The 26075-nt window shown below is 49.6% G+C and overlaps 2 protein-coding genes across 2 annotated transcripts in view; one reads left to right on the forward strand and one right to left on the reverse strand.

The window, feature by feature from the left end:
• Positions 1-16136, forward strand: part of A2M (alpha-2-macroglobulin) — a 33927-nt gene extending 17791 nt beyond the window's left edge. Inside the window, exons 18-36 of the mRNA XM_068401104.1 lie at positions 53-161; positions 488-716; positions 986-1112; positions 1726-1847; positions 3197-3248; positions 3777-3860; positions 4220-4396; positions 4904-4988; positions 6124-6280; positions 6623-6697; positions 6986-7151; positions 8152-8375; positions 8963-9181; positions 9486-9613; positions 9958-10048; positions 10777-10845; positions 11258-11360; positions 12150-12191; positions 16077-16136. Coding sequence (XP_068257205.1) covers positions 53-161; positions 488-716; positions 986-1112; positions 1726-1847; positions 3197-3248; positions 3777-3860; positions 4220-4396; positions 4904-4988; positions 6124-6280; positions 6623-6697; positions 6986-7151; positions 8152-8375; positions 8963-9181; positions 9486-9613; positions 9958-10048; positions 10777-10845; positions 11258-11360; positions 12150-12191; positions 16077-16084 — 2267 coding nt within the window. The 3' untranslated portion in view covers positions 16085-16136. The remainder of the gene's footprint in view (positions 1-52; positions 162-487; positions 717-985; positions 1113-1725; positions 1848-3196; positions 3249-3776; positions 3861-4219; positions 4397-4903; positions 4989-6123; positions 6281-6622; positions 6698-6985; positions 7152-8151; positions 8376-8962; positions 9182-9485; positions 9614-9957; positions 10049-10776; positions 10846-11257; positions 11361-12149; positions 12192-16076) is intronic.
• LOC137663657 (alpha-2-macroglobulin-like) overlaps positions 15225-26075 on the reverse strand; it is a 41971-nt gene continuing 31120 nt past the window's right edge. The window contains exons 26-36 of the mRNA XM_068401105.1: positions 25566-25722; positions 25203-25277; positions 23601-23766; positions 22377-22600; positions 21571-21789; positions 21139-21266; positions 20704-20794; positions 20036-20110; positions 19087-19189; positions 18256-18297; positions 15225-16366 (exon numbers count right to left, since the gene is read on the reverse strand). Of these exons, the coding sequence (XP_068257206.1) occupies positions 16341-16366; positions 18256-18297; positions 19087-19189; positions 20036-20110; positions 20704-20794; positions 21139-21266; positions 21571-21789; positions 22377-22600; positions 23601-23766; positions 25203-25277; positions 25566-25722 (1306 nt within the window). The 3' untranslated portion in view covers positions 15225-16340. The remainder of the gene's footprint in view (positions 16367-18255; positions 18298-19086; positions 19190-20035; positions 20111-20703; positions 20795-21138; positions 21267-21570; positions 21790-22376; positions 22601-23600; positions 23767-25202; positions 25278-25565; positions 25723-26075) is intronic.

Genomic DNA, 26075 nt, shown 5'->3' on the forward strand with positions numbered 1-26075 from the left:
ACTTGATTGGAATTATCAGTAGTTGATTTCTTTTCCATCTCATCACATTCAGGCGTTCAGGCAGATAGACTTTATGCGAGAACAAGCACTCCTGAAGAGCTGACAGAGACAGTCCGAAAGTATTTCCCAGAAACTTGGATTTGGAGTTTAGTATCTATAAGGTGAGCACCTTCTGCTAGTTCCTTCCTTTTTAATACAACTGTTTTTATCAGGTGAAAACATAAATCCTCATATTTGCCAAGCCTTTTCAATGCCAAAAAATCCTTCACTGTTTGCAGAGATCACTTGGCAATCCTCTGAGATGGAATTGCCTTCAGCCATGGTTAGGTTTGTCCAAGGAGTGTTCGTGGGTATGGAAAAAGAAGTAGGGTGGCCCTACAGTAACGTTCACACAGGCAGTGCTGTTCAGTAGGCTGAAAGGGGTACAGATAGTCACCAAAATGCCATAAAAGTCATCCCTCTGTCCTTGCTGTCTGTGCTTCACCAGCTCTGAGGGAAATGCTGATCTAGATGTGACCATCCCTGACACCATCACCGAGTGGAAAGCCAATGCATTCTGCACTTCTGCAGACACAGGCTTTGGCCTGTCCCCGACGGTGTCCCTCAGAGCCTTCCAGCCCTTCTTTGTAGAGCTCACCCTGCCCTACTCTGTAGTGCGTGGTGAGGCCTTCACACTGAAAGCCACAGTTTTCAACTACCTGACCGCCTGCATCAGGGTAAGGAAGGTTTAAATTCTTCTCTGTGCTTGTGGACCTTCTTGTACACCTCTTACCTTCACCTAACCTTCTTTTCTTATCTCTGAGTAGCCCTAGAACCTTCACCCCTGAAATTCTTGTGTTGTTCTTCCTATATACTCCAAACGCAGAACCCAGAATCCAGCTCCCTGGTCCTTTGCTACTGAAGAAATAGCTATTGCTATGGCTTCCTAGCTCCCCATCTCTCATGACCACCCTTCCCTGATTGTGCCTCTCTCTACAACTGGCAGGTCAGTGTGACTCTGGCTCAGTCTACTCATTTCCTGGCTACTCTGGTGGAAAAGGAGGAAGAATCTCATTGTCTCTGTGAGAACGGGAGGAAAACCGTGGCTTGGCTAGTAACTCCCACATCTCTAGGTAAAGATCTCAGGGTGCTGAAAACTGCAGGGAGAGTTTCTCTGTGCTGGGAAACACTGCAGCTGAGTGTCTGTCTCATCTGGGATTATTTGGGAGGAAAAGGTTGGCAGATTCATAGTGTCCAAGGATCTGTCTAGCACCACATGCAATACCATCAAGCCTTACAGCTCTTGGACAACATCTTCTGAGGCCAGAGACACTGCTGGTCAGCAGGCATGCTCTGTCAGCTCCATCCCTCAGAGAGATTAGTCGATTGCCCCATGGGATCTTCATACTTCGTTTTCACTGTTATGTGCTGTGATAGCAGCTGTGGAGCACATGCAGGGTAGCCATGTGCTGAACAGCAGTGTGGCTGGTGAGTACCACCACTGCCGCGTCCTAGGTTCTGGAAAAAAGTCAACAAAATAGAGTCCCCTTTTAATGGCAGTACAACTCATCTCCTCCAGGATGGCTTCTGATATAGATAGCTACATTCGTGTGGGCAAAAAAGCAGGGCCGAGGTGTGACAGAAAATCCCTATCCATGGGCCTGCAAGTTGAAATCCCTGGAACTGGCAGTGATTCCCATCACCTGGCTCTGCCCAGCAGGGCTGGCTGACCCCTGTTTTCTCCAGGGCAGGTGGAGTTCTCAGTGAGCACTGAGGCCCTGCAGAACCAGCAGCCCTGTGGGAATGCCATCGTGGAGACCCCTGAGAAGGGGCGGAAGGACACAGTCATCAGACAGCTGCTGGTGGAGGTATGTGGGCTGTGGGAAGGGGAGGACTGAGCTTTCCCCCAGGCTAGAGCATACACTGTGATGCAACTGTACAGGATGATAGATAATCTCATTTAGGCTCTCCTTCCCATGAAAGGTTGGACCAGATGATCTCTCGAGGTCCCTTCCAGCCTGGGCTGGTGTACAATTCTATGATTCTATGAGATCACTATGCAGCGTGGCGATATGATGGTCTTACATCATCTTTATACTTTGGCAGGGCTGCATAAAGACTACAGCTTAATAACACAGTGTCTCCCAGTACTCTAAACTTCCCATATCCCCTACTGTAGCAGGACTCCTACTCCAATCAATCCTTCCCTTTATCTCCTACCTGTCGCCTCCTATTTCAGTACACTCTCTTTACAGCTTCTCTCCTCCTTTTGAGACAGCCCCAGTAGGTTTGCCAGTCAGCACATGCTGCCTCTCTGATAGCTGAGTGGCCAAGCAAATGGCCTCTTAAGCTGAGTGTTACGCAATTCTGGTTTGCCACCATAGTCTGGCACCAGGATGAAGGTGGGAGATTCACAAGCACCTGTGGGGATTCCATGCCTGTAGAGAAGTCCCCTCAAAACTCCAGATATTATAAAATTCCATGAAAATATGCTAAAATTTTCCAGCTTATCCATTTCCTGTGGCAAGAAGTGCTGATGTTATGAGGTATAGAAGGAAATAGTATGTGGCAGTATTGCATATCCTTTATAGGACAATGCTAGTTTATTATACTGGGTGTGGTAATCTGGCAGTAGATTCTGTGTTCTTAGCTTTTCTCTGTATTATAAAAAAACTTGCCTACTGTGTTGTATGGTATCAGTAGTGTCACCAGATATTACAGTGCACAACATCTTCCCTCTCTATTATCAACAGACACATTTTTTTTTTTCCCCCCTGAAGCATCTGCAGCGTTATGATAAATAGTACTGCAGGTACCTCTTCAGGACAGCCCTCTAGAGCAACTGCGAGCTTTTGCTAACAAAAGCATTTGCTCTAATGCTACAGTCCACTTGTTACAAGGATGTTAAGTATCTCTTGCTACGTACAATAGTTGCAGGTCATCCGTGTGATAGTCCTGCAGTGTCTCCCTTCCTTTTCCCTGTCCTTCCTCCACATACACCACCACCAATCCTTAGGATCATGTTTCTTGTACTTGCTCAAATTATTATTTCAGAGCTCTGTATTTCAGGGATTGTTTGTTACTGCCTCTCCTTCTCCAGTTCACTCACTTTTCTTTTCACATATCCCTCTGTCCTTGTTAAGGATTCCTCTGTCTTTTTGTACTTCCTGTCTCACTAACTTCTCACCTCTCTTTTTTTTCCTTCATCCCACCCAAGCCTGAAGGAGTTGAGAAGGAAACAGCCCAGAACTCTGTGCTCTGTGTAAAAGGTAAAGCCCTCTCTCCCCACCATCTCCATTTGTTCCTGTGTGGTTTGATGGGTGAGAGGTGGCTGGAGGAGGAAGATAGTGCTGCCTCTACCATATTCCAGATAGGCTGATATTTGTAGGTAATCAAAACATGCCTCATTAGTTGGGAGCCTGAGACCTAAGACAGAAGAAAGCCCTAGAGAATGGACCATCCTGTCTAAGCACCAGGGTATGAGCTAGGACAGATTTAGCATGACTATTTGCATTCCTGTTCTCTTGTGTGCTGACATTGGAGTTACAAGTGCTGCCTCCTGTTTTCTAGTGCACCCAGGAAAAAGCTGTAGAGATGCAATCTACAGTACCTAACAGTGGCGGTGGCGGGGGGTGGTTTCATGCAGAGGTTGCCTCATAGCCAGGGAAAAACGAAGTGGCTGAAGTCAGGGCATTTCTAATAGGAAGTGTTCCTGTTGTTTTACTGAGGCCCGTCCCCTTCCATTAGGCTTTTCTTGGGACTGCACTGAGGCTGTTTGGGTCTCGTTTCTCTCTCAGGAGTGCCGGTGAAAGAGAAGTTTTCCCTGTTGCTCCCGTCAAATGTGGTACAAGACTCAGGCAGAGCATATTTCTCAGTGCTGGGTGAGTGAGCAGCCTGGGAGAAGAACCATGTGCTGTATCTGCCCCTCTGTGTTGGCCTCTTACCTCACAGATTTTTCTCCTGGTTCCCAGAAGACCTCACTCCTGTCTTTCACCCCTTCTCTCTCAAGCACTTCCATGCCCTTTTGTTCCGGGTTGTCTGCTGATGCCTTAACCTTTCTCTCATTTCCCTGTTTTCCTTTTCTCTGCTGTTCAGTGTTTCTTTCCAGAATCTTTATCAATCCAGATTTTCTTTTGTTCTTCTCTGTCATCTCCTGCTTCTCTTGTCCAGTAGCTCCCTCTGATTCTGACAGCCAGCCTTGAGTTTTGTTAATATCCCTCTGGTATCTCTTGCTCCCCAGGCGACATCATGGGCACTGCCATGCAAAACCTGCACCAGCTCCTCCAGATGCCGTTCGGCTGTGGGGAGCAGAACATGGTCCTCTTTGCACCCAACATCTATGTCCTGGACTATCTGAATAAGACAGGGCAGCTGAGTGAGGAGGTCAAATCAAAGGCCATCGGATACTTAGTGAGCGGTGAGCTGGGACACAGCTTTTGCTTCTGCTTTGTTTTTTTTCCATATCCTACCTGGAGTGGTTCTGTCAAATGTTGGCCAGATGTGGAAAAAGCTTCTCTTGTGCACAGATGGTCTCTGCTGTATGCCTGAGAAGGCCCTTCACTGCTTTTTCCTTTATTATTTTCTGTTGCTTAAGCATTAGGGTGCCTGATCATTGCACGCACTTTTCTCTGCTCCCTAATTGGCTTGCAATGCAGTGCAGAGTTATCAGGTGACCTGCAACAGTGACTTGTCCATTGTCATTAACATGTCCTGCCTTCCTTCTGAAGAAAGGCAGGTGTTGCTTCTCCTCATGCAGTACAAGCAGTGCATGGAGGTGGGGATGTACCAGTCCTTCTTATTGGCTAGGATAGGACTGACTTACTCTTCTCTCCTTTGCCTTTGCTTATACAGCTGGTTTTCTGCTCCCCCATCCCTCAGCAGACTTTCTCTGGCATCTGAATCTTGCTTTAACTCTCCATTGCAGGTTATCAGAGGCAGCTGAACTACAAGCACCCAGATGGCTCTTACAGTACCTTTGGACCACGTTATGGCCAACCAGGGAACACCTGGTGAGATTTCAATGTCTCCTATGCCTCCCCTTTCTCAACTACATATGCTCCTCTTTCTCAGCTACACATTTACAATAAATGCTTCATGACAGTAAGTAGAAAATGCTGTTGTAGACCAGTAGGCTTTCCAGAGCTGATGTAGTCCCTGGGCTGCCTCCTACTTGATGAAATAGGCTGCATCAGCCAGTTATGTAGCTGAAGGACATCCTCCCACCAGCTGCTCTGAGGACCATGACAGACAAGAAGGAAATGGGCATAAATTGGGGAAGAAAGAAGGAGGGATTTCACATCCTGAAGAAGGCTGAACAGTTGCAGTGACAGCTTTTCCAGACTAGCATCTGTGGAGAAGGCTGCTGGGAAAGGTGTTTCCATATAAGTGGAAAGGATGATAATCCAAGAGCAGTGGTGTATGTTTTTCTCTCGAGAGTGTGTGTTACTGAGCAAAAACAGCCTGGAGGAGCATGTGTGTTGCCAGTGTGACTTACTGCAAAGCTTTGAGTTGCTGCAGCCTATCATTGCCGTGCATTTTCAACTTTAGGTAAGGGTAAGAATGAATGACACTATCACTTTTGGTTGCTTTTATTTTCTGAAACAGTACTTGGCTCTTGACAGCATGTTGGCTTCTCACCACATGCCTGCTTCTTCTCCATAACTGCTCATAACAACTCTAGCAAAAACTCTTTTAACATGGGAAACCCATGAGGCATGGATTTCTAGTGCAAGAGTCCTGCCAGCAGAGCACAAGCTAGCCGGGATTGAATTATTCTTCCCTGTTGTTTTGAGTATTACTGTTGTTATGCAGATGTTGAGCTAATTGACATGCAATTCCCTACTTTTTCCAAAGAGATTTGTTTAGATATAGATCGTCAATCACTGTCCTTCAAACTGTAGCCGCAACACAAAGGGATCACAGGGTTTTATGAGCCAAGAGAGGGACAAGAAATTAAGGTGGGAAGCAGTTTTTTGACAGATTTTTTGAGGTGAAGATATAACATACATGTGGTCTGACTAATTGGCCTACAGTTCCCTGGGCCTCCTTGCCTTTCTCCAGACAGATGATATGCACATGGGTGCTGTCACCTGAGATGGACAACAGGCCTGCTCAGGCCCTTTCACTGCTCTCTCTCCCTTTCAGGCTCACAGCCTTTGTCCTCAAGTCCTTTGCCCAGGCCCGGCCTCACATCTTCATAGATGAGAAGCACATCCAGGATGCTTTGGTCTGGCTCTCCTACAAACAGAAGGAGAACGGCTGTTTCCGCAGTTCTGGGACACTTCTGAACAATGCCATGAAGGTAACGTGTCTGCCTGGTTGTTTTTTTGTGAGGCTAGAACTTGACCATAACTCAGATGGGTCCAGCTGAGTTTCTTGAGCATACAGGCAGATGGGAAATCCCCATGTCAATGGCAAGAACTAGGGAGCCAAAGGCCATTCTCTATGATATTCACAATAGGAAGGAGAATGAAGGCTAACCTGCACTTTATAAGTGGTATTGATACCTCCACGTCAGCTGCAAGAGGGAGGAGGCAAGCTAAGGGTCTACAATGCGGAATAAAGTATTCCCACTGGAATGGTAGAAAAGACTGAAGATAAGAAGCTACGTGGGGTCAGCATCTACCTTTGTGTTTCTCTGCAGGGTGGAGTGGACAATGAGGTCTCGCTGACAGCCTACATCACTATCGCATTGCTGGAGATTCCTCTGCCTGTAACTGTATGTGGTTGCACCCTAACTTGAGTCAGTTATGTTGTGTCAGTCTGTGATGATACAGTACTGCCCAAAATTTGCTCCAGATTGGAAAAAGGACTTGGTTGTTGAGCCTTGTGATATAAGAATTATGTGCTATCAATTTTGGCATTTCTGGAACACATTGTACCCTACTTGTTCCTAGACCTCATTCTAGCAGACCCCTCCTCAAATTTCAGTGGAACGATATGTCATTAGTAAGGCAAAACCCTCATTTCTCCCCAGTGTTTCTAATCAGTGGTTATCTCTCGCCAGCACTCAGTGGTGCGTAATGCTCTGTTCTGCCTGGAAACGGCACCAAATGAGAAAGAAAACCACGTGTACACCAAGGCACTGATGGCATATGCCTTAGCCCTGGCAGGGAAGGAGGAGAAGCGGAAGGCATTGCTTGAATCACTTGAAAAGGAAGCTGTGAAAAAGGGTGAGTGCTCCAAGCGGGACATCTCGTTCTTCCAACCCATTGGCCTTACATCTTCCCTTGATAAAAAGGCTTTTATTGATGGGGCAATGGCTGCAGGAAATGGCTTCTGTGGGTGGGGAAAGGTGGAGGGAGAGGAAAGGCTTGTGCAAAGGGGTTGCGTTTCTGAGAACTCCCTCTCAGTGCCAAGTCCTACTTCTCTGCTACTGAGGCAGTTCATCAGGAAGCACCACACAACATCCCCATCAATGCTGAACTACAGGGTAGCTCTCTGCTAGCGTGTCTCCTCAGTCTACTCCTCTTGCCACACCAGGCACTGCTTAGCAAAGGCTTAGCAATGGTTGTGGCCACCTCTTTCTTCCAGCGCCCATGCTCAACATAGAACAAAGCCGACCTTTCACAGCACAAGGGACAATAAATTAGACAAGACATGGATGTGATGAGAGAGAAAACAAACCTACAGGTCATTTCAGAGACCATAGCATAAGCTCTGAGTCTTCCAGGAAATCACGTAATGACTCAGAAGCATTCTGGGAAAGCAAGGACGGACAGTGGGTTTGCCCAACTATTGGGCAGCAGGGTTGTGAAGGAATTATCCCCAGCACCTTTTGCCTTCTCCACCTGCAGGTGACTACAAAGCCCTGGTCACATTCTTTGGGTCATTTTGCCTCACAGAGCTTGTCAGTGACTGACCCCGCCATCTCTACTCAAAAAAGGGAGGAGTGTCATCCTTCTTAGGTCCCTGGTTCCTTGAGGTGCCCAAGCCCACAAACCCCTCTGTGAATCTGGAGTGTGGGCCTGAAGAGTCAGCCTCAGCAGTCACAGACTAGTTGTAAACCTGCAGCAAGTAGAAACCTAACCCTCCCCATTTCACCCTGCATGACAGATGTATCCTGGAAGCTTTGTCCTCCCAACAGGACCGGCAGCAGATCAAGAACACTCTTGCAATAACTACTAATAATTGCTTGTTGTCTTTTCTCCATGCTCCCCACCTCCTGTGAAGACGGGTCTGTTCATTGGCAGCGGCCTGGGAAAGAGCCAGAGGTTGATCTCCCGTACTATCGCTACCGAGCTCCCTCTGCTGAAGTGGAGATGACAGCCTACGTGCTCCTTGCTCACCTCACCTCACAGCCGGCACCTTCTCAAGAGGAGCTATCATTTGCATCTCTTATTGCAAAGTGGATCAGCAGTCAGCAGAATCCCAATGGAGGCTTCTCCTCCACCCAGGTGAGCTGCTTCCCTCCTGCGACCTCACACATCAATGTCAGAAGATGGGAAGTGTCAGAGAGCCAGGTGGGAGCACAGTAAGGTTCACCAGGGCAGGGACTGTACCCCTGCAGTATATCCCTGCCATAGCTACCATGGTTGCCAAGTTCCCAAGAGGCTAGAGGCTAGTATGTCAGGTAGCGCCTCTGGGAATGAGAGATACTTTGATTAATGACCTGGTTTTCTTGACACAGTGGGTCAGAACAGTAGGGACACAAGGGCCATGCGTCTGTGCCATTGGAGTGGGCTCCCACTGCAAGTAGTTTGTGCATAGGAAGTTGCTGCTTCACCCTGTGGCGAGCGAGTGAAGGTTGCATGGAGCTCCCTGCCAGGGAACTCAGGGAACATGCAACTGCTGTGTAGAGGACACAGGAAAGGAATGGAAAAATGCAAAAGCTGCTCTTTCCCTCTGTCCTTTGTGCTTAAAACCGGAGAAAGTGAAGAATGGAGGAGAGGGTGCCTGCTGACAGCGAAGGGCAGGCTATAGGAGGACAGGCTGTGGAAAGGCTAACTGTATCCCCCCGGGTGCTGGGACCCATCTCCTGCAGGACACAGTGGTGGCTCTCCAAGCCCTGTCCCTGTATGGAGCTGTCACCTATGCCAAGAGCGGAGCAGCTTCCAAAGTGATGCTGCGATCTGGAGGGGACTTCCAGCAAGACTTCCAAGTGGATCCCACAAACCGGCTGCTGCTCCAGCGCGTGCCCCTGCCCCAGGTGCCAGGGGAGTACAGCATGGAGGTGTCTGGCGAAGGATGTGTCTACCTGCAGGTGAGGGTGATGGGGACAGGTGGCATGCTGGGAGGGGAGCCTCTTGCCAGGCAGGAGCCAGGCAGAGGGCAGAAGGGACAGGGGAGAGGGGAAGAGTGGGAGGGAAGGCTCTGGGAGAGGGAAGAGGAGAAGAAGAGCAGAGATGTGTGGAGGAGAAAGAGTGGGAGGGAAGGAGGGAAGGGTCTGCAATGTGGAGCAGCTGTGAGAATAGAAGTGGGGAGGCTGGACGGGGAGAGGATGGTCTCTCCCATGTGTTGAGCATGCGCACACACACGCTCACACGGAACTGCTGGCTCTTCCCTAGACAAGCCTGAGGTACAACGTGCAGCCCACACAGGAGGATGCACCCTTCATGCTCCATGTGTACACGATCCCAGAGACATGTGTGGACTCCAAGGCTCACAAGGTCTTTGACATAGGCATCAATGTCAGGTGAGTCTGCGTTTGGGTCTGAGCCTTCCTGAGAAGCCATGGGAGCTGGAGGAGGTCTGGTGAGCCAGTCTGGAAGCCCTGGAGAGGCAGTGCATCCCCTGGAAAAGTGGGCAAGAAGCAGCTGGGCTGGGAGGAGAGGCTGTGGAGGAAAGACATATCCTGCAGTAGCAGTGCTGTGTGGGCAGCCCAGGGCTGGGCTAGTGAGGGACTGTATAGATGACTAGAAGACTCTGGCATAGCTGGAGAATAAGGTGTGTGGTGGGGTGACAAGTGTTACGGAAATGGTGGAAGTGCACCCAACTTCGACTTGAGGTGCAGTGAATCTTTGTTGCTTGGTTCCTTAGTTACACTGGGGAGCGCAATGGCTCCAACATGGTGATTGTTGATGTGAAGATGCTGTCAGGATTCATCCCAGTGAAGTCTTCTGTGAGGAAGGTAGGAGCCTGTTTATCAAACAAGCAACATCCAGCTTCTTATCTTCAAGACACCTTCCAAGTGTCAGTAGCAAACTAGGGAGCTTCAGGGTTTGAATGAGCTTGATCTTGCCACTGTCATCTGCACATTTGCCATGTACAGGGTTCTCTTTTCATACTTGGCTCGAGGCCAGCACAAGGGGAGACAATGTAATGAATCTAGGAAAAATAGTGTAAGTAATTTTTTCTTTGAGCTAGTGATGGGCACCTTTACTATCACCGTGTCCTGATAGCTCCCTAAAAGCATTGTCTGTGCATAGGACATTCAAAAGTAGTGCTGTTTCCTTTTTCCCTCTGCTGATCTGACAACACTTTATTGCATTGTAACTGTTTAGGTCTTGGGTCACTGTTTGAGATGCTGAGCAGGTGCATGGTCTGGAAAATAAAGGCGATCATAAGATACTGCTGAACTAGCACGCCAGAAGGAATGTATTTTCATAGAATCGTTCCATCACTGTGCTTGAAGCAGTGTTCAGTCCCTGCTGGAGCCAGGCTGTATGTCATAGGCAGTCCTGGGGTCCGTGGGGACCATGATACCTAGTGGCACACCAAGGAGGCAGTTCCATGATGGAGACTTAGTTCCCTGAGGACCCCAGTGTTTCATCCACAGTGCATGCCCTTCACAGGGTTGTGCAAGGGGCACAGGGAGACCATCCTCAATGCAGTAACATCCTGGTCTTCTTCCTTCAGCTGGAAGGCCACCCCATTATTGAGCTCACAGAGCTGAGTACCAACCATGTCCTAGTGTATCTGGAAAAGGTGAGTATCTATCCGGGGCGAGGATGAGTCAGAAACACAGGCATTGGCACATTTGACCAGATAGGGCAAAAGATCTGGCACTCAAACGTACCAGGGCTCTGACAAGAATAGGACTGAATCCCATACTGACTTCTGTGGACCTTTCAGATTTACTGGTACCCCCCTCCCAGCCCTCAGCAGCCTTTTGCTCTGCTCTGCACACAGATCAGACCCTGACCTCCCCACCAGCCAGAGGCTCCCCCAGCTTGGGAAAAGGCCCCAGGGTTTCCCCTTGTCCCTTGGCTGGGTCTGCAGCCCCCGCACCCCCAGGGCCAGCAGGCCAGAGCAAGGGAGCCCGGGGTGGTGCGGAGGCACGGGGGAGCCCGGGACAGTGAGGAGCCACCCCCGAGCCTCCACCGCTTCCCTTCCCCAGCTGACCAGCGAGACCCTCGACTTCTCCTTCACGGTGGAGCAGGACATCCCTGTGCAGGGCCTGAAGCCAGCTCAAGTGAAGGTCTATGACTACTACGAGACAGGTGAGTGCGGGGCTGGGGGTGCCTGCAGCAGCGAGGGTGGGCAGTGGCACACAGGGAGGGGTGCGGGAGCTGTGGGGACCTGCTGCTGCCCCCGGCCTGGGCCCTTCCTGCCCCCGCGCTGCGCAGCTCTGTGAGCGCAGAGCAGGCCGGGCAGGCCCCAGAACAACATGGGGGCAGGTCTGGGCGGTGGTCACGGTGTGGGGATCCCCGCATGGCTGCCCCTCACACTGGCAGCTGCTGTGCAGCTGTCCTCCCCTGAAGGAGAGGCGGAGGGGGTTATTTCCCCGGCCCTCCGACCATGGCGCCTGCAAGGCCGGTCCTGCCTCCCCAGGGACAGGCGCCATCCCACAAGGCAGAGATGCGGGTGCTGCGGGTCCCACGTTCAGGTCCAGCCCCAGAGCGCAGCCGTGCTCATGTTTCCAGGCAGTCCCATCGTTCCTTGTGCCTCTCCTGTCCCGGCTGCTGTGCCAGGGTGGCAGTGACAGAGTCATGTGTGCCTTCCACTCCAGTGTGCTGGGAGAAGGTGCCTGAGCAGTCCTTGGGCACACTGGAGTGGAGACCTGCTGGGGCTGCCCATGCAGGGTGGCTCTGCCTTGCTGCTGTGGCCTCTGGACAGGGCTATGACTGGGGCTTCCCCCACCCCAACTGGGATCTCTGGGGGGAAGCTGGGGATGGTGGCAGCAGCCTGCTGTGGGGCCTGGGGGAAGCATCTCTCTGGCACCTGTCCCTCTGCCAGGAGTGCCAAGGGGCTCTGACACCCTGTTCTCTCCCTTCCCTTCTGTTTTCCAGATGAGTTTGCCACACAAGAGTACAGCGCTCCCTGTACTGCAGGTAGGTTGCACAGGAACAACTGAGATGTTCCAGCATGGGCTATTTCTTGTCATCTTGAAAGAGAGCCTTTGCAGACCTTGGGTTTCCTCAGGCTGCATATACTCTCAGCATTTATCTTCACTATGACTAATGCAGTCTCTAGGCATGCCTCAGTACAGAGAAGAAAAGCAATGCTGCCACCCCATGTCCTGTGTAAGATCTGGTACAACTTTCATTTTGGTTCACTCAGAATGGCAATCCCATTGTTACTGCCTTCATTCGCACAGAGGCACTTATCTTTTCCCGCGTGCGTGTGTCACATTGTACAAATAAGCTTGAAATCTCCTTTGGGACTGAATACCACAATCAGCCTTTGCATTTCTGCCCTTTTCAGGGCCACTTTTGCCATGCTGCAGACACAGAAGGGTACTGAGGAATTGTCTCCCAAAGATCTTGGTGAAATGTTGACATTACTCACACGTCTTTGGTGGGGACCTTTCAGACTCTGCCCTGGGTTATTTTTTCCCTCCCTTTGGGAAACCCAGGTGCTGAGAGAAGCTGTGTAGCAGGATAGTTCATGTATCTCCAGGATATCTCTGCCTCCCCTCTTCTGTCTGTAGCATGGATATCTTGAACGTGTCCAGCCATTCCCATTCTGTTATCTGTATGCAACTGGGCATTTTTAGCTGGAGCAGTTTCACGGATTTTAACAGGGCTTGAACTCACATAGCCACCAGAACACAGAAAAGATGTCCAGGACTTTGGACACTGCTTCACCAGGATACTTATCTCACTCTGTCCTTTCCCCACCTCCAGCCAAGGCTGAACAGGGAAATGCCTGAAGAGCACATCTTGTTTGAGCCTTGCCAGATCAGATCTCGTGTCTCTGCCCCTAGAAGGTCTTCTTGTTGAGGGAGCCTATTGAAATGTTAAAGGAGGACACCTCAACACCAAAAGGGAAGTAACACTATAAATAAACAAAGTCTTGATTCTCATCAGATGCCACTGGCCTTATTTTTTGTTACTGCATCTTGTCTCCTCCCATCTATAGCTCAGGCTGTGTAATGGCCCGAGATTTTAAATCCAGAGCTATCCACGGCAAGGCGGTGTTTGGCAACTCCTCAGGAATATCAGGAGGCAGACAGCTTTTGGCAGTGAGAAGGTTCACCTCCATACTTCCTAGTTCTCCAGGAGGAGAGGAAATCCTACCTGATCCATTAGGCACTGGAAGCTTGGCTCCCTGCCTCTAAACGTGGGTGTTTACTGCAAGATAATCCTTGGACATAAACCTGTGATCACATGTTGCCTTTGATCCCACTGTGAAATCGCTGCTATGAGGTGGAAGGACAGTGTGAACCTGTCCACTCTGATCTCTTACCATAGGCCAGATAGAAGTGAAGGGAAGACCTGTGGACTTTCCCATTCTAGCACTGAAGACATTGCTTGCTTATAAACAGTTGAAGTGAAATCAGAGAGGGACTGGGAATGTAACAGTGTCATTAGTCAGAAATTCAACCCAAAACCACCTTATGAGCCAAACCCCTTGCATTTTTCATGAGAACTTTATGTTCTTCCCCTCAGTGGAGGCCTGTAGATCTATTTTGGGTTTTTTGAGTTATTTTAATACAGGTTTTTTTCCTCCCTCACAATTAGGCTCACAGTGCATCAGCAGAATTCAGAGGGGAGGCCCTGGATTCCCATCTGGTAGTTTGGGTTAAACTTTTTTGCATGTTGGTTTTCTAAATGATCACATTCTCTCTAGTCTAGATCTCTCCCAGAGATGCAGAGGCTATCAGCCTTAGTTCAGCAGGTTGTATGGCACCCTGTGTATTTTATTTACATGGTTCTGTGTGCAGATGTGCCTTTGACCCTGCCAACATAATCTTAAGCAAACACACCTATAGGAGTCCCTCATGCAGCTTCTTTCATGTACATAGGCCCAAAAATGTAAGTCACTGATGCAGTAAAGAACTTGTACTTGTTTTAGAGATGCTGAAGCTCTTTGCATTGTCATTGTCCATGGGGGTGTCTCAAGACCCTCTTTCTCCTTCATAAGCTAGAATTCCTCATTGTATGAAGAAAGCAGTTTGCTCTGGCCCCTTTTACAGCTGTCCCCCTGCTACGGGGTCATGAGAGACTGATTGTACTGGAGATACACAGTCCCAACACAGACTGTCAGGGGCAAGCAGATTAAAAAGTGCCAGGTCTGCAGACTTGTGCATACAGACACAGGTCTGCAAGTACAGAGCCTCCTTCACTGCTGCCTGTAGATGGATGGCAACAGCTCCTTCATTTTCATTTAGTCTCTGGTGAGTACTCTACCGTGGTTATGGTGTTGGATCTTTTCTGCCTCAAATGAGACAAAGTGATCGTCATGATAATTTAATTAAAAGTCAGTAAAATCACTGGAGTAAAATCACTTTCTACCATGGAAAGAGTTAACACTATGTTTTGCTGCCACCTGGTTTTAAATTAGACACCACCTAACTGTTGCCCATGGGCAGCCACATCACTTGTCATTTGGGGATCCGTGGCGAGCCCATATCTGTAAAGCGGTTTAACATCTCTCTGCTTGACTAGGCTGTGAATCATCAAAGTCACATACTTGCAGGTCCTCCATGGCATACTGTGTAGGAAAGTTCAGCAAGGCTACCTTAAGGAAGTACAAGAACTTCTGAACATTGAATTTCTATCCCCATGGAGCAAGGATTGCATGCTTCAAAGGCAAATCACAATGGTCTATAATCAAAGCAGTTTCTTTCAGCAACAAAAAACTATGTGGCTTTGGAAAAAGTAATTGCCTCATGGTAGGAAATTAGATGGTTTTAGCATTTCTACATCAAAACAAAAGGCAATTAGTATTCATGCTTGATTAGAAATTTTGCTCAGTGTTCACGGAAGCCAGTTCATTCCATAGACTTGTCTGAATATGAGGTGTCAGGAAGTTCTTGAGTGAGTAAACACCAAACACCACAGGAGAAAAAGTGACATAATATTAATATCTAGCAAAATAAATGAAGAACTTTATTTGTTCTAAATAACACTGTTTGGATAAGAACACTAAAAAAAAATCGGATGGAAGAACTAGCTATGCATACTTTGGATACACAATAAGCCATGATACCTAACAATAAGCATTTCATGAGAATAAACAGTCATATAAGAAGATCTCTCTGCCATTCAAAAGTTAAAACCAGAAAAGAATGGGACAAAACCAAGAAAAGGGGAGCATTTCTGGGCGTATCTAACTGTAAGAGGATCATGGACAGTTTCCCCAAAGCAACTCTATGATTTAAATAAATGTGCCATTTAGACTAGAGTTCGGTAGGTAGGTTACTGGCAAATGCCATTAGCTTGTAGGCCAAGCTGCTTGCCAAGAGAGTGTTTACCAACAACTGCTTGGGGACCTCCCAGAAGCAGCAGGCACAGAATATGGAAGTTTCCACAGGAAGGCCCAAGCTTCAACTGGAGAACAGGCCATTATAAGTTAGCAGCTGAAGGCATAACGCATGCACACATCCCTCCTGCCCCTCCATGCACACTCTACTCTTAGAAGAGGGCAGACTGTGTATCTGCTCCACCTCTTCTACAAACAAGAAACAATCCTTGAAGGGCTGCCCATGGGGCACATCAGAGAGGTTGAATTCCATGTAACATTAGCTGATCATCCAGGCTGCCTACTGGTGGGAGACATGGATTGGCACCTGCAGAGACTAGTTCAATCAAGGTTAAGGTTTCTAAGCCAGGGGAGAGGAATTGTTCCTAAGAAGTACCTGTCTTTCTCCATCAATTAGTCAGGATCTCAGATGACAAGTTTGGAGTACATAACAATGAGAAGGCTACATTAGAAAGGCTGACCTCAACTTAAATCACCCTGGCCTCTTTTTTTTTTTCCTTACTTGTCAGCCTTATAGCCCTGCACACAGGTGTGGCTGGATGGGATGCTCTTCAACCTAAGAAGCCAGGGAGATTAAAGCTGTGACTGGAGGCTGAGCAGGAAAAAACAGAATGGGGAATAAACTGTTCAAAAATCATTAGTGAATACAGTTAATTTATTTGTAAAGTTCATTTCCCATTCCTTTCAGGCACTAGCCATCTGTCACTCCATCCTCTCCATATATGGTGGTGGTGGTAGTGAGGCAGGTGGGTTCCAGCAACTGGGAGTATTCTTCATGCATTGCCCTGGTCTACTTCCTCTGCAGGGATGAAAGAAGATGGGAGGGTACAGGAGTTAGAGAGATATGCCAGCTCCCTCTTGCAGGCCAAGAGACAGAGAGAGCAAGATGTGGGTTTGGGAAGCCAGGTTGTGTCTGAAGCACAGTACAGGAGAATGCGTTGCAGTTTGATGGGGGCTGAGGATCATGCATAGCACTCAACACTCATGTCACCTTCAAAGCCACGTGAGGCTGAGAGAGGGCTGAGACTCCTCCTGACCCTCTGGAAGAGACAAGCAGAATGGAATTTGTCACAACTGGGATAGCACAGGAGCACAGTGCAAAGAGGCAGTAAGGATGTTCACTGCAGCAATGAGACATGCTCTTAAAGTGTATTTATTTCCCTGTAGAGAGTGGAAGGAATCTGCTGCACCAGTACTATTCAGGGCAGTGAAGGAAGCTTTTTGCTTTGCACTGAGATCTGCCTTTTAGTCAGTGCAGCACCTTTGGACACCTAGACTAGTGGATTGAACTCTTAACTAGCAACTTCCCATCATCCTTTCCAAGGAAGAGAAAATCTCTGCCTTTTAATGGACGTGGGGAAAAGTAGCCTAAAATCTAAAGCCTCCCCTCTGGTCTCAGACTGGATAACCAACTAGTCTCAGTGCTTTCCAGAAGCCTCCCTATGCCAAACACCTGAAACCAGGCAACGGATGGGAAGCCAGACCTGCAAGTCTTCATATTGAAAGGCTCCATATAAGACAGGAGAAGTATTGATGGTCACTGTCTTCCACAGAAGCTCCTACATTACCTGTGCTCCTAAGACAAACACACATGGCCTTGCACTTTCACCTCTCAAAGACCATAGCCTCTCTGTCCTGCTAGCTCAGACTACAAACCAAACTGAGGGCTGGCTGCCTACAGTCATGAGGAATACCTGCCTCCTGAGAGACCCCTCTCCTGCCTGGGCAGCAGGGTAGCTGAGCAGGAAGCACCTGTTTCTCCAGATAGTAGCTACCAAAGGCAAACTTGCTATCTCTTGGGATCTGAGGAGAATGGTGTTGCTTAAAGGCATGCTACAGCGTGCCAGCACCACTGTAGGCTTTGCCACATACAGTTGCTAAGCAGGCAAGGGTGCCATATTGGAGAACTGTGACACCCCACACAAACAAGTGATATGGCTCTGTGGACAGATGGGGGTCTACCACCAGCGCAGTCTTCTGTCACCATACAAGAGAGGCAAGCCCAAGTTCTTATAAGAGCCAAACACTTACATTTTCAATAGCAAGGGTTGCGAGGGATTCCTCTGTAATGAGGACTGCCTACTACAGGTATAGCTCCGCTCAGAGTAGGAAGTGAGGGGCTAGGAGCAGCACTGCATTACAGCTTTAGTGAAACGGTATGCCAGGCTTCGGCAGGAGGTTCTGGAGCATGGCATGCTGCTTTATGGGGTATTTTTGTGGCCTTGATTTGCTCTATATCTCTTTTGAGGAGGAGTGTGCCAGGTGGTTTGAAAGAGCCAAGTCTTGTCAGCATGATCCCACAGCTACACTAGCTTGAGCTTTTAGGGAGGACAAGAGGATACCTCATATCTGAGACAATAAGAATGATACAGGAAACTTCAAGTCAAAGAAAAAGTCCAAGGGGCAGTAACAGAACAATAGGGACACAACCTTCATTCAAGCCAGGAGAACCTGACTATGAAAACCACTCTGAGAATTCAGGGATGGTGGCTTTTGAACGAGTCAACTACATTGTGGCTGCCGTGCTCTCAGTTTTGCATACAAAATGTGTGCCTGTGAGTTGGGCCAATCTCATCCAAATTACCCATCCAGCAGAAAGAGACAAGCACTGGCTGGAAGACCCAAAATACAATGAAGATGAAGAGAACTGCAAAGAAGGGAAGGAGGGAAGGGGTCTCAGTACCCCACCTGTGGTGCAGGGAGCGCTGTACTCTTGTGTGACAAACTCATCTGGAAAACAGAAGGGAAGGGAGAGAACAGGGTGTCAGAGCCCCTTGGCACTCCTGGCAGAGGGACAGGTGCCAGAGAGATGCTTCCCCCAGGCCCCACAGCAGGCTGCTGCCACCATCCCCAGCTTCCCCCCAGAGATCCCAGTTGGGGTGGGGGAAGCCCCAGTCATAGCCCTGTCCAGAGGCCACAGCAGCAAGGCAGAGCCACCCTGCATGGGCAGCCCCAGCAGGTCTCCACTCCAGTGTGCCCAAGGACTGCTCAGGCACCTTCTCCCAGCACACTGGAGTGGAAGGCACACATGACTCTGTCACTGCCACCCTGGCACAGCAGCCGGGACAGGAGAGGCACAAGGAACGATGGGACTGCCTGGAAACATGAGCACGGCTGCGCTCTGGGGCTGGACCTGAACGTGGGACCCGCAGCACCCGCATCTCTGCCTTGTGGGACGGCGCCTGTCCCTGGGGAGGCAGGACCGGCCTTGCAGGCGCCATGGTCGGAGGGCCGGGGAAATAACCCCCTCCGCCTCTCCTTCAGGGGAGGACAGCTGCACAGCAGCTGCCAGTGTGAGGGGCAGCCATGCGGGGATCCCCACACCGTGACCACCGCCCAGACCTGCCCCCATGTTGTTCTGGGGCCTGCCCGGCCTGCTCTGCGCTCACAGAGCTGCGCAGCGCGGGGGCAGGAAGGGCCCAGGCCGGGGGCAGCAGCAGGTCCCCACAGCTCCCGCACCCCTCCCTGTGTGCCACTGCCCACCCTCGCTGCTGCAGGCACCCCCAGCCCCGCACTCACCTGTCTCGTAGTAGTCATAGACCTTCACTTGAGCCGGCTTCAGGCCCTGCACAGGGATGTCCTGCTCCACCGTGAAGGAGAAGTCGAGGGTCTCGCTGGTCAGCTGGGGAAGGGAAGCGGTGGAGGCTCAGGGGTGGCTCCTCACTGTCCCGGGCTCCCCCATGCCTCTGCACCACCCCGGGCTCCCTTGCTCTGGCCTGCTGGCCCTGGGGGTGCGGGGGCTGCAGACCCAGCCAAGGGACAAGGGGAAACCCTAGAGCACAAGTCTTATGAGGAGCAGCTGAGGGAACTGGGGTTGTTTAGTCTGAAGAAAAGGAGTCTAAGGGGAGACCTTATGCCTCTCTACAACTACCTGAAAGGAGGTTGTAGCAAGGTGGGTGTCAGTCTCTTGTCCCAGGTAACAAGCGATAAGACGAGAGGAAACGGCCTCAACTTGCACCAGGGGAGGTTTAGATTGGATATCAAGAAATATTTCTTCACGGAAAGGGTTATCAAGCATTGGAACAGGCTGCCCAGGGAAGTGGTGGAGTCACCATCCCTGGAGGTATATAAAAGACATATATATATGGTGCCTAGGGACATGGTTTAGTGTTGGACTTGGCAGTGCTAGGTTAGTGGTTGGACTTAATGATCTTAAAGGTTATTTCCAACAAAGAGGATTTTATGATTCTATGATTCTAAACGCTGGGGCCTTTCCCCATGCTGGGGGAGCCTCTGGCTGGTGGGGATGTCAGGGCCTGATCTGTGTGCAGGGTGGAGGAAAGGGTATTGAGGGCTGGGACAGGGGAATCTCCTATGAGACAGAGACAAGGTGAGTGGCAGACAGGTTTATCTTTTGTGTTTATAAGCCCAGAGATTCTTAGCATTGCTCTCCATCTCTGTGCATGCTATTGCCAGTGTGCTGCAGAGCTCACTGTGTGCCCCACGGCAGCCTTCGTTTAGTCCTCACCTGCTCTATGTACAGCAGAACATGGTTTGTGCTCACTTCTGTCCGTTGGATCTGGTGAAACCAGGTGCTTGAGAGCTGGAAAGAGGAGACATGGAAGAGGTTGCTGAGCTGAAGGGAAGTTAGTCAACCCTCCTTCAACTCATCTAAGCTTCCTCCCACCCCTAGAACCTCAGCAGGTGAATGCTGCAAAGTAAAGCACAGGGAGACTAATTCCCAGGGGACTCGGCAAAAACTCTTGCATGTAGCCCCGCACAGTAAGTCTTCCCGCAGTTCCCACCATCTCATGCTCTTGCACATCCTCGACACCAAAATGGAATGGTGGACTGGCAATGTCAAAGCTGTCGTACATCTACCAAGGCTCCTGAGTCCCTGAAATTAGATCTAATGGACTCCTCCCAGCTCTGAGTCTTGGGGCCAAACTGCACATATATTTGAGCTACTGCAAGCTACCACAAGTGCTTGAGGGGTGGGAAGGGAGCACTGCTACTGGCATCCCCCACTCACCCCTCCTCTACAGCTGAGGGGTGGAAGAACTGGAGGAAAAGAGGAACAGGTCTAACAGTAGAGAAGATACCAGGAGAAGAATTTGATGCTCCTTTAAATAAGGAAATTTATGCCCCTGATTAAGGACAGATATACTCAAAGAAATGCTTCACACAGCATCCTACCTGCCTCACAGAGGACTTCACTGGGATGAATCCTGACAGCATCTTCACATCAACAATCACCATGTTGGAGCCATTGCGCTCCCCAGTGTAACTAAGGAACCAAGCAACAAAGATTCACTGCACCTCAAGTCGAAGCTGGGTGCACTTCCACCATTTCCGTAACACTTGTCACCCCACCACACACCTTATTCTCCAGCTATGCCAGAGTCTTCTAGTCATCTATACAGTCCCTCACTAGCCCAGCCCTGGGCTGCCCACACAGCACTGCTACTGCAGGATATGTCTTTCCTCCACAGCCTCTCCTCCCAGCCCAGCTGCTTCTTGCCCACTTTTCCAGGGGATGCACTGCCTCTCCAGGGCTTCCAGACTGGCTCACCAGACCTCCTCCAGCTCCCATGGCTTCTCAGGAAGGCTCAGACCCAAACGCAGACTCACCTGACATTGATGCCTATGTCAAAGACCTTGTGAGCCTTGGAGTCCACACATGTCTCTGGGATCGTGTACACATGGAGCATGAAGGGTGCATCCTCCTGTGTGGGCTGCACGTTGTACCTCAGGCTTGTCTAGGGAAGAGCCAGCAGTTCCGTGTGAGCGTGTGTGTGCGCATGCTCAACACATGGGAGAGACCATCCTCTCCCCGTCCAGCCTCCCCACTTCTATTCTCACAGCTGCTCCACATTGCAGACCCTTCCCTCCTTCCCTCCCACTCTTTCTCCTCCACACATCTCTGCTCTTCTTCTCCTCTTCCCTCTCCCAGAGCCTTCCCTCCCACTCTTCCCCTCTCCCCTGTCCCTTCTGCCCTCTGCCTGGCTCCTGCCTGGCAAGAGGCTCCCCTCCCAGCATGCCACCTGTCCCCATCACCCTCACCTGCAGGTAGACACATCCTTCGCCAGACACCTCCATGCTGTACTCCCCTGGCACCTGGGGCAGGGGCACGCGCTGGAGCAGCAGCCGGTTTGTGGGATCCACTTGGAAGTCTTGCTGGAAGTCCCCTCCAGATCGCAGCATCACTTTGGAAGCTGCTCCGCTCTTGGCATAGGTGACAGCTCCATACAGGGACAGGGCTTGGAGAGCCACCACTGTGTCCTGCAGGAGATGGGTCCCAGCACCCGGGGGGATACAGTTAGCCTTTCCACAGCCTGTCCTCCTATAGCCTGCCCTTCGCTGTCAGCAGGCACCCTCTCCTCCATTCTTCACTTTCTCCGGTTTTAAGCACAAAGGACAGAGGGAAAGAGCAGCTTTTGCATTTTTCCATTCCTTTCCTGTGTCCTCTACACAGCAGTTGCATGTTCCCTGAGTTCCCTGGCAGGGAGCTCCATGCAACCTTCACTCGCTCGCCATAGGGTGAAGCAGCAACTTCCTATGCACAAACTACTTGCAGTGGGAGCCCACTCCAATGGCACAGACGCATGGCCCTTGTGTCCCTACTGTTCTGACCCACTGTGTCAAGAAAACCAGGTCATTAATCAAAGTATCTCTCATTCCCAGAGGCGCTACCTGACATACTAGCCTCTAGCCTCTTGGGAACTTGGCAACCATGGTAGCTATGGCAGGGATATACTGCAGGGGTACAGTCCCTGCCCTGGTGAACCTTACTGTGCTCCCACCTGGCTCTCTGACACTTCCCATCTTCTGACATTGATGTGTGAGGTCGCAGGAGGGAAGCAGCTCACCTGGGTGGAGGAGAAGCCTCCATTGGGATTCTGCTGACTGCTGATCCACTTTGCAATAAGAGATGCAAATGATAGCTCCTCTTGAGAAGGTGCCGGCTGTGAGGTGAGGTGAGCAAGGAGCACGTAGGCTGTCATCTCCACTTCAGCAGAGGGAGCTCGGTAGCGATAGTACGGGAGATCAACCTCTGGCTCTTTCCCAGGCCGCTGCCAATGAACAGACCCGTCTTCACAGGAGGTGGGGAGCATGGAGAAAAGACAACAAGCAATTATTAGTAGTTATTGCAAGAGTGTTCTTGATCTGCTGCCGGTCCTGTTGGGAGGACAAAGCTTCCAGGATACATCTGTCATGCAGGGTGAAATGGGGAGGGTTAGGTTTCTACTTGCTGCAGGTTTACAACTAGTCTGTGACTGCTGAGGCTGACTCTTCAGGCCCACACTCCAGATTCACAGAGGGGTTTGTGGGCTTGGGCACCTCAAGGAACCAGGGACCTAAGAAGGATGACACTCCTCCCTTTTTTGAGTAGAGATGGCGGGGTCAGTCACTGACAAGCTCTGTGAGGCAAAATGACCCAAAGAATGTGACCAGGGCTTTGTAGTCACCTGCAGGTGGAGAAGGCAAAAGGTGCTGGGGATAATTCCTTCACAACCCTGCTGCCCAATAGTTGGGCAAACCCACTGTCCGTCCTTGCTTTCCCAGAATGCTTCTGAGTCATTACGTGATTTCCTGGAAGACTCAGAGCTTATGCTATGGTCTCTGAAATGACCTGTAGGTTTGTTTTCTCTCTCATCACATCCATGTCTTGTCTAATTTATTGTCCCTTGTGCTGTGAAAGGTCGGCTTTGTTCTATGTTGAGCATGGGCGCTGGAAGAAAGAGGTGGCCACAACCATTGCTAAGCCTTTGCTAAGCAGTGCCTGGTGTGGCAAGAGGAGTAGACTGAGGAGACACGCTAGCAGAGAGCTACCCTGTAGTTCAGCATTGATGGGGATGTTGTGTGGTGCTTCCTGATGAACTGCCTCAGTAGCAGAGAAGTAGGACTTGGCACTGAGAGGGAGTTCTCAGAAACGCAACCCCTTTGCACAAGCCTTTCCTCTCCCTCCACCTTTCCCCACCCACAGAAGCCATTTCCTGCAGCCATTGCCCCATCAATAAAAGCCTTTTTATCAAGGGAAGATGTAAGGCCAATGGGTTGGAAGAACGAGATGTCCCGCTTGGAGCACTCACCCTTTTTCACAGCTTCCTTTTCAAGTGATTCAAGCAATGCCTTCCGCTTCTCCTCCTTCCCTGCCAGGGCTAAGGCATATGCCATCAGTGCCTTGGTGTACACGTGGTTTTCTTTCTCATTTGGTGCCATTTCCAGGCAGAACAGAGCATTACGCACCACTGAGTGCTGGAAGGAGAGAGAGACTTAGCTGGAGCAGCCAGAGCTCACGCTGAGGTCCATCTTCAAACAACAGGAATCGGATGGTACCTACAGACCCTTGACATCCCCACTCCTCTGTCTGGTAAAGATTGTACCATTGTGTATCCTTTCCCCTCCAGGTCCAATACCCCTGGAATTAACAGGTAGCCAAAGGCTGTTCCTTGTCTTGTATCTGCTTTTCCTTAATACATTTTGTTGTAATGTTTTTTTCACAGTTTGATTTAAAGACTGTGAAACAGGTCTCAGTCCTTCTGCCTTGGGAAGAATTACTGGCCTGATTGTGTCTCAGGGCAAGGGGAGTTCTCTGCTGTACTTTCTGCCTGTAGATGTACTCAATACTTGGTTTCCTCCTCTAGCCATCACCCTGAGACTGGTCTGTGCGTTCACCCTCTGGTCTATCCTCTTATTTGTTATTTCCCCTTTTCCAGGGCCTTCTGAAAAAAAAATCATTTTGCTGGAACTTGATAATGTAGCTTCTAGTTTGGAGGTAAACTCTATCTCTGCACAAGAAAGAATATATTTTTTTCTATTTTATGGAATATTTTTTGTAACATGTTAACATCAATAAAGCATGTCTTTTTGAAGCCAGAATTTCAAGTATGGTTTAAGAATGCAATCACTACAGCAAAGCAAAATGTAGCTACTTTACATAGTGTTAAGTAACAGACATTGTAACCCCACGACCTTTCAGCAAGACACACGACTATTCCTCATTTGTCATGGGAGAACTGCTATAAAATTGAAGCAGTAACACTGCAGGGGGGATAATGCCATGGTCTAAAGCCTAACAGCACATTTACATCTTAATCAATGATCTAGAAGGAAAAGACTTATTTTTCAGTGGCTTTGTACTTTGCCTTCAGTGGGTGTCTACTGCAAGATGAAATCTTTTGTGGTCACTTTTGGAGAAGCAATTAAGGTGCTTTTGAGAAAGCAAAGAATAAAACCAAAATTGGTTGGGTCTATGTGTCACCTAAGTTTTCCCATGCTTACTACTGTTTGTAAGGCAAGTGTTGGGGAGGAGTTCAGTCTAATGACAGGATGTGGCAGTAGATACACATGCTCAGGACAATACTAATAAGCTTTTTATCAGGGATCTAATATGGCTTATTTTACTCACTTTTAATCCAAGCTGTGCTCTTTTAAAGGAGCAAAAGCATGAGTCTCAACAAAAGAACTCAGAAAAAGATTAAGTGAAATGTGTATCTGGGAGACAGGACTGGACAGGGGAGGAAAATGGAGGAAAAGTGTTATTCCATGGAATAACAAAAATGTTATTGAATGGAAAGAATATTCAGACAGGATTTCTTCTTTCAAAAGGTAAAGGGACCTGAAAATCTGGGGAGCCGTTAGTAGTGCATGTTAGTACCATCTGTGGCTCAGGTTGGGGTGCAGACACATACGGTTACAGGCAGAGGAATCTCCAGCAAGGCAATAATGATGTAGGCTGTCAGTGTGATCTCGTCGTTCACTCCACCCTGCAGGGAACCGCAAAAGTAGATGTTGACCCCACACAGCACCACTGGCTTTTCCTTGTGCTATATATCTACATCCTGCAGGGACAAATTTTTCCTAGCCTCCTTCTCATGATAAGTCCTTCAGAAGCTGCTGTTGGCTTCTTCCTGCTTCTGTGATAGCTCAGATATTTAACTCCCCCTCCTTCCCAACCCCCAAGTGCTGAAATAGCTCTGTTGGTCCCAGAGCAAATTATGGTCAAGTTTCAGCCTGACAAAGCCCATGTGGAGTCAACCAGGCAGACATGTTACCTTCATGGCATTGTTCAGGAGTGTCCCAGAACTGCGGAAACAGCCATTCTCCTTCTGCTTATGAGTGAGCCAGACCAAAGCATCCTGGATGTGCTTCTCATCTATGAAGATGTGAGGCCGGGCCTGGGCAAAGGACTTGAGGACAAAGGCTGTGAGCCTGAAAGTGACAGATGGAACTGAAACATCCTGAGCAGGCCCTGTATCCATCATAGGTCATAGGGGCTGTGTGGGCATCACTGTTCTGGAGGAAAGCAGTAGAGGCTACAGGACTTGATCACAGTGGGCTGTCTGGAAACTGTGAGCTAGCTTAGCGACTCGGTGAGATAGGGTCCAATGGTAAATGGAGCCTGCCAGTCATAGCCCTGAGGGCTGTGAGTAGGTGGGCAGTGGCACTCTGGGGATTCATCAGCATCTTCTGCTAACAAGAACTAGCTAGGGCATCCTGCAGGTCATCCTCACTTGAGTTGAAGAAGGGTGTCAGAAGAGGTAAACAGCTATCAGTGCAGCATT

Source organism: Nyctibius grandis, chromosome 5 (assembly GCF_013368605.1).
Source record: "Nyctibius grandis isolate bNycGra1 chromosome 5, bNycGra1.pri, whole genome shotgun sequence".
NCBI lineage: Eukaryota > Metazoa > Chordata > Aves > Nyctibiiformes > Nyctibiidae > Nyctibius > Nyctibius grandis.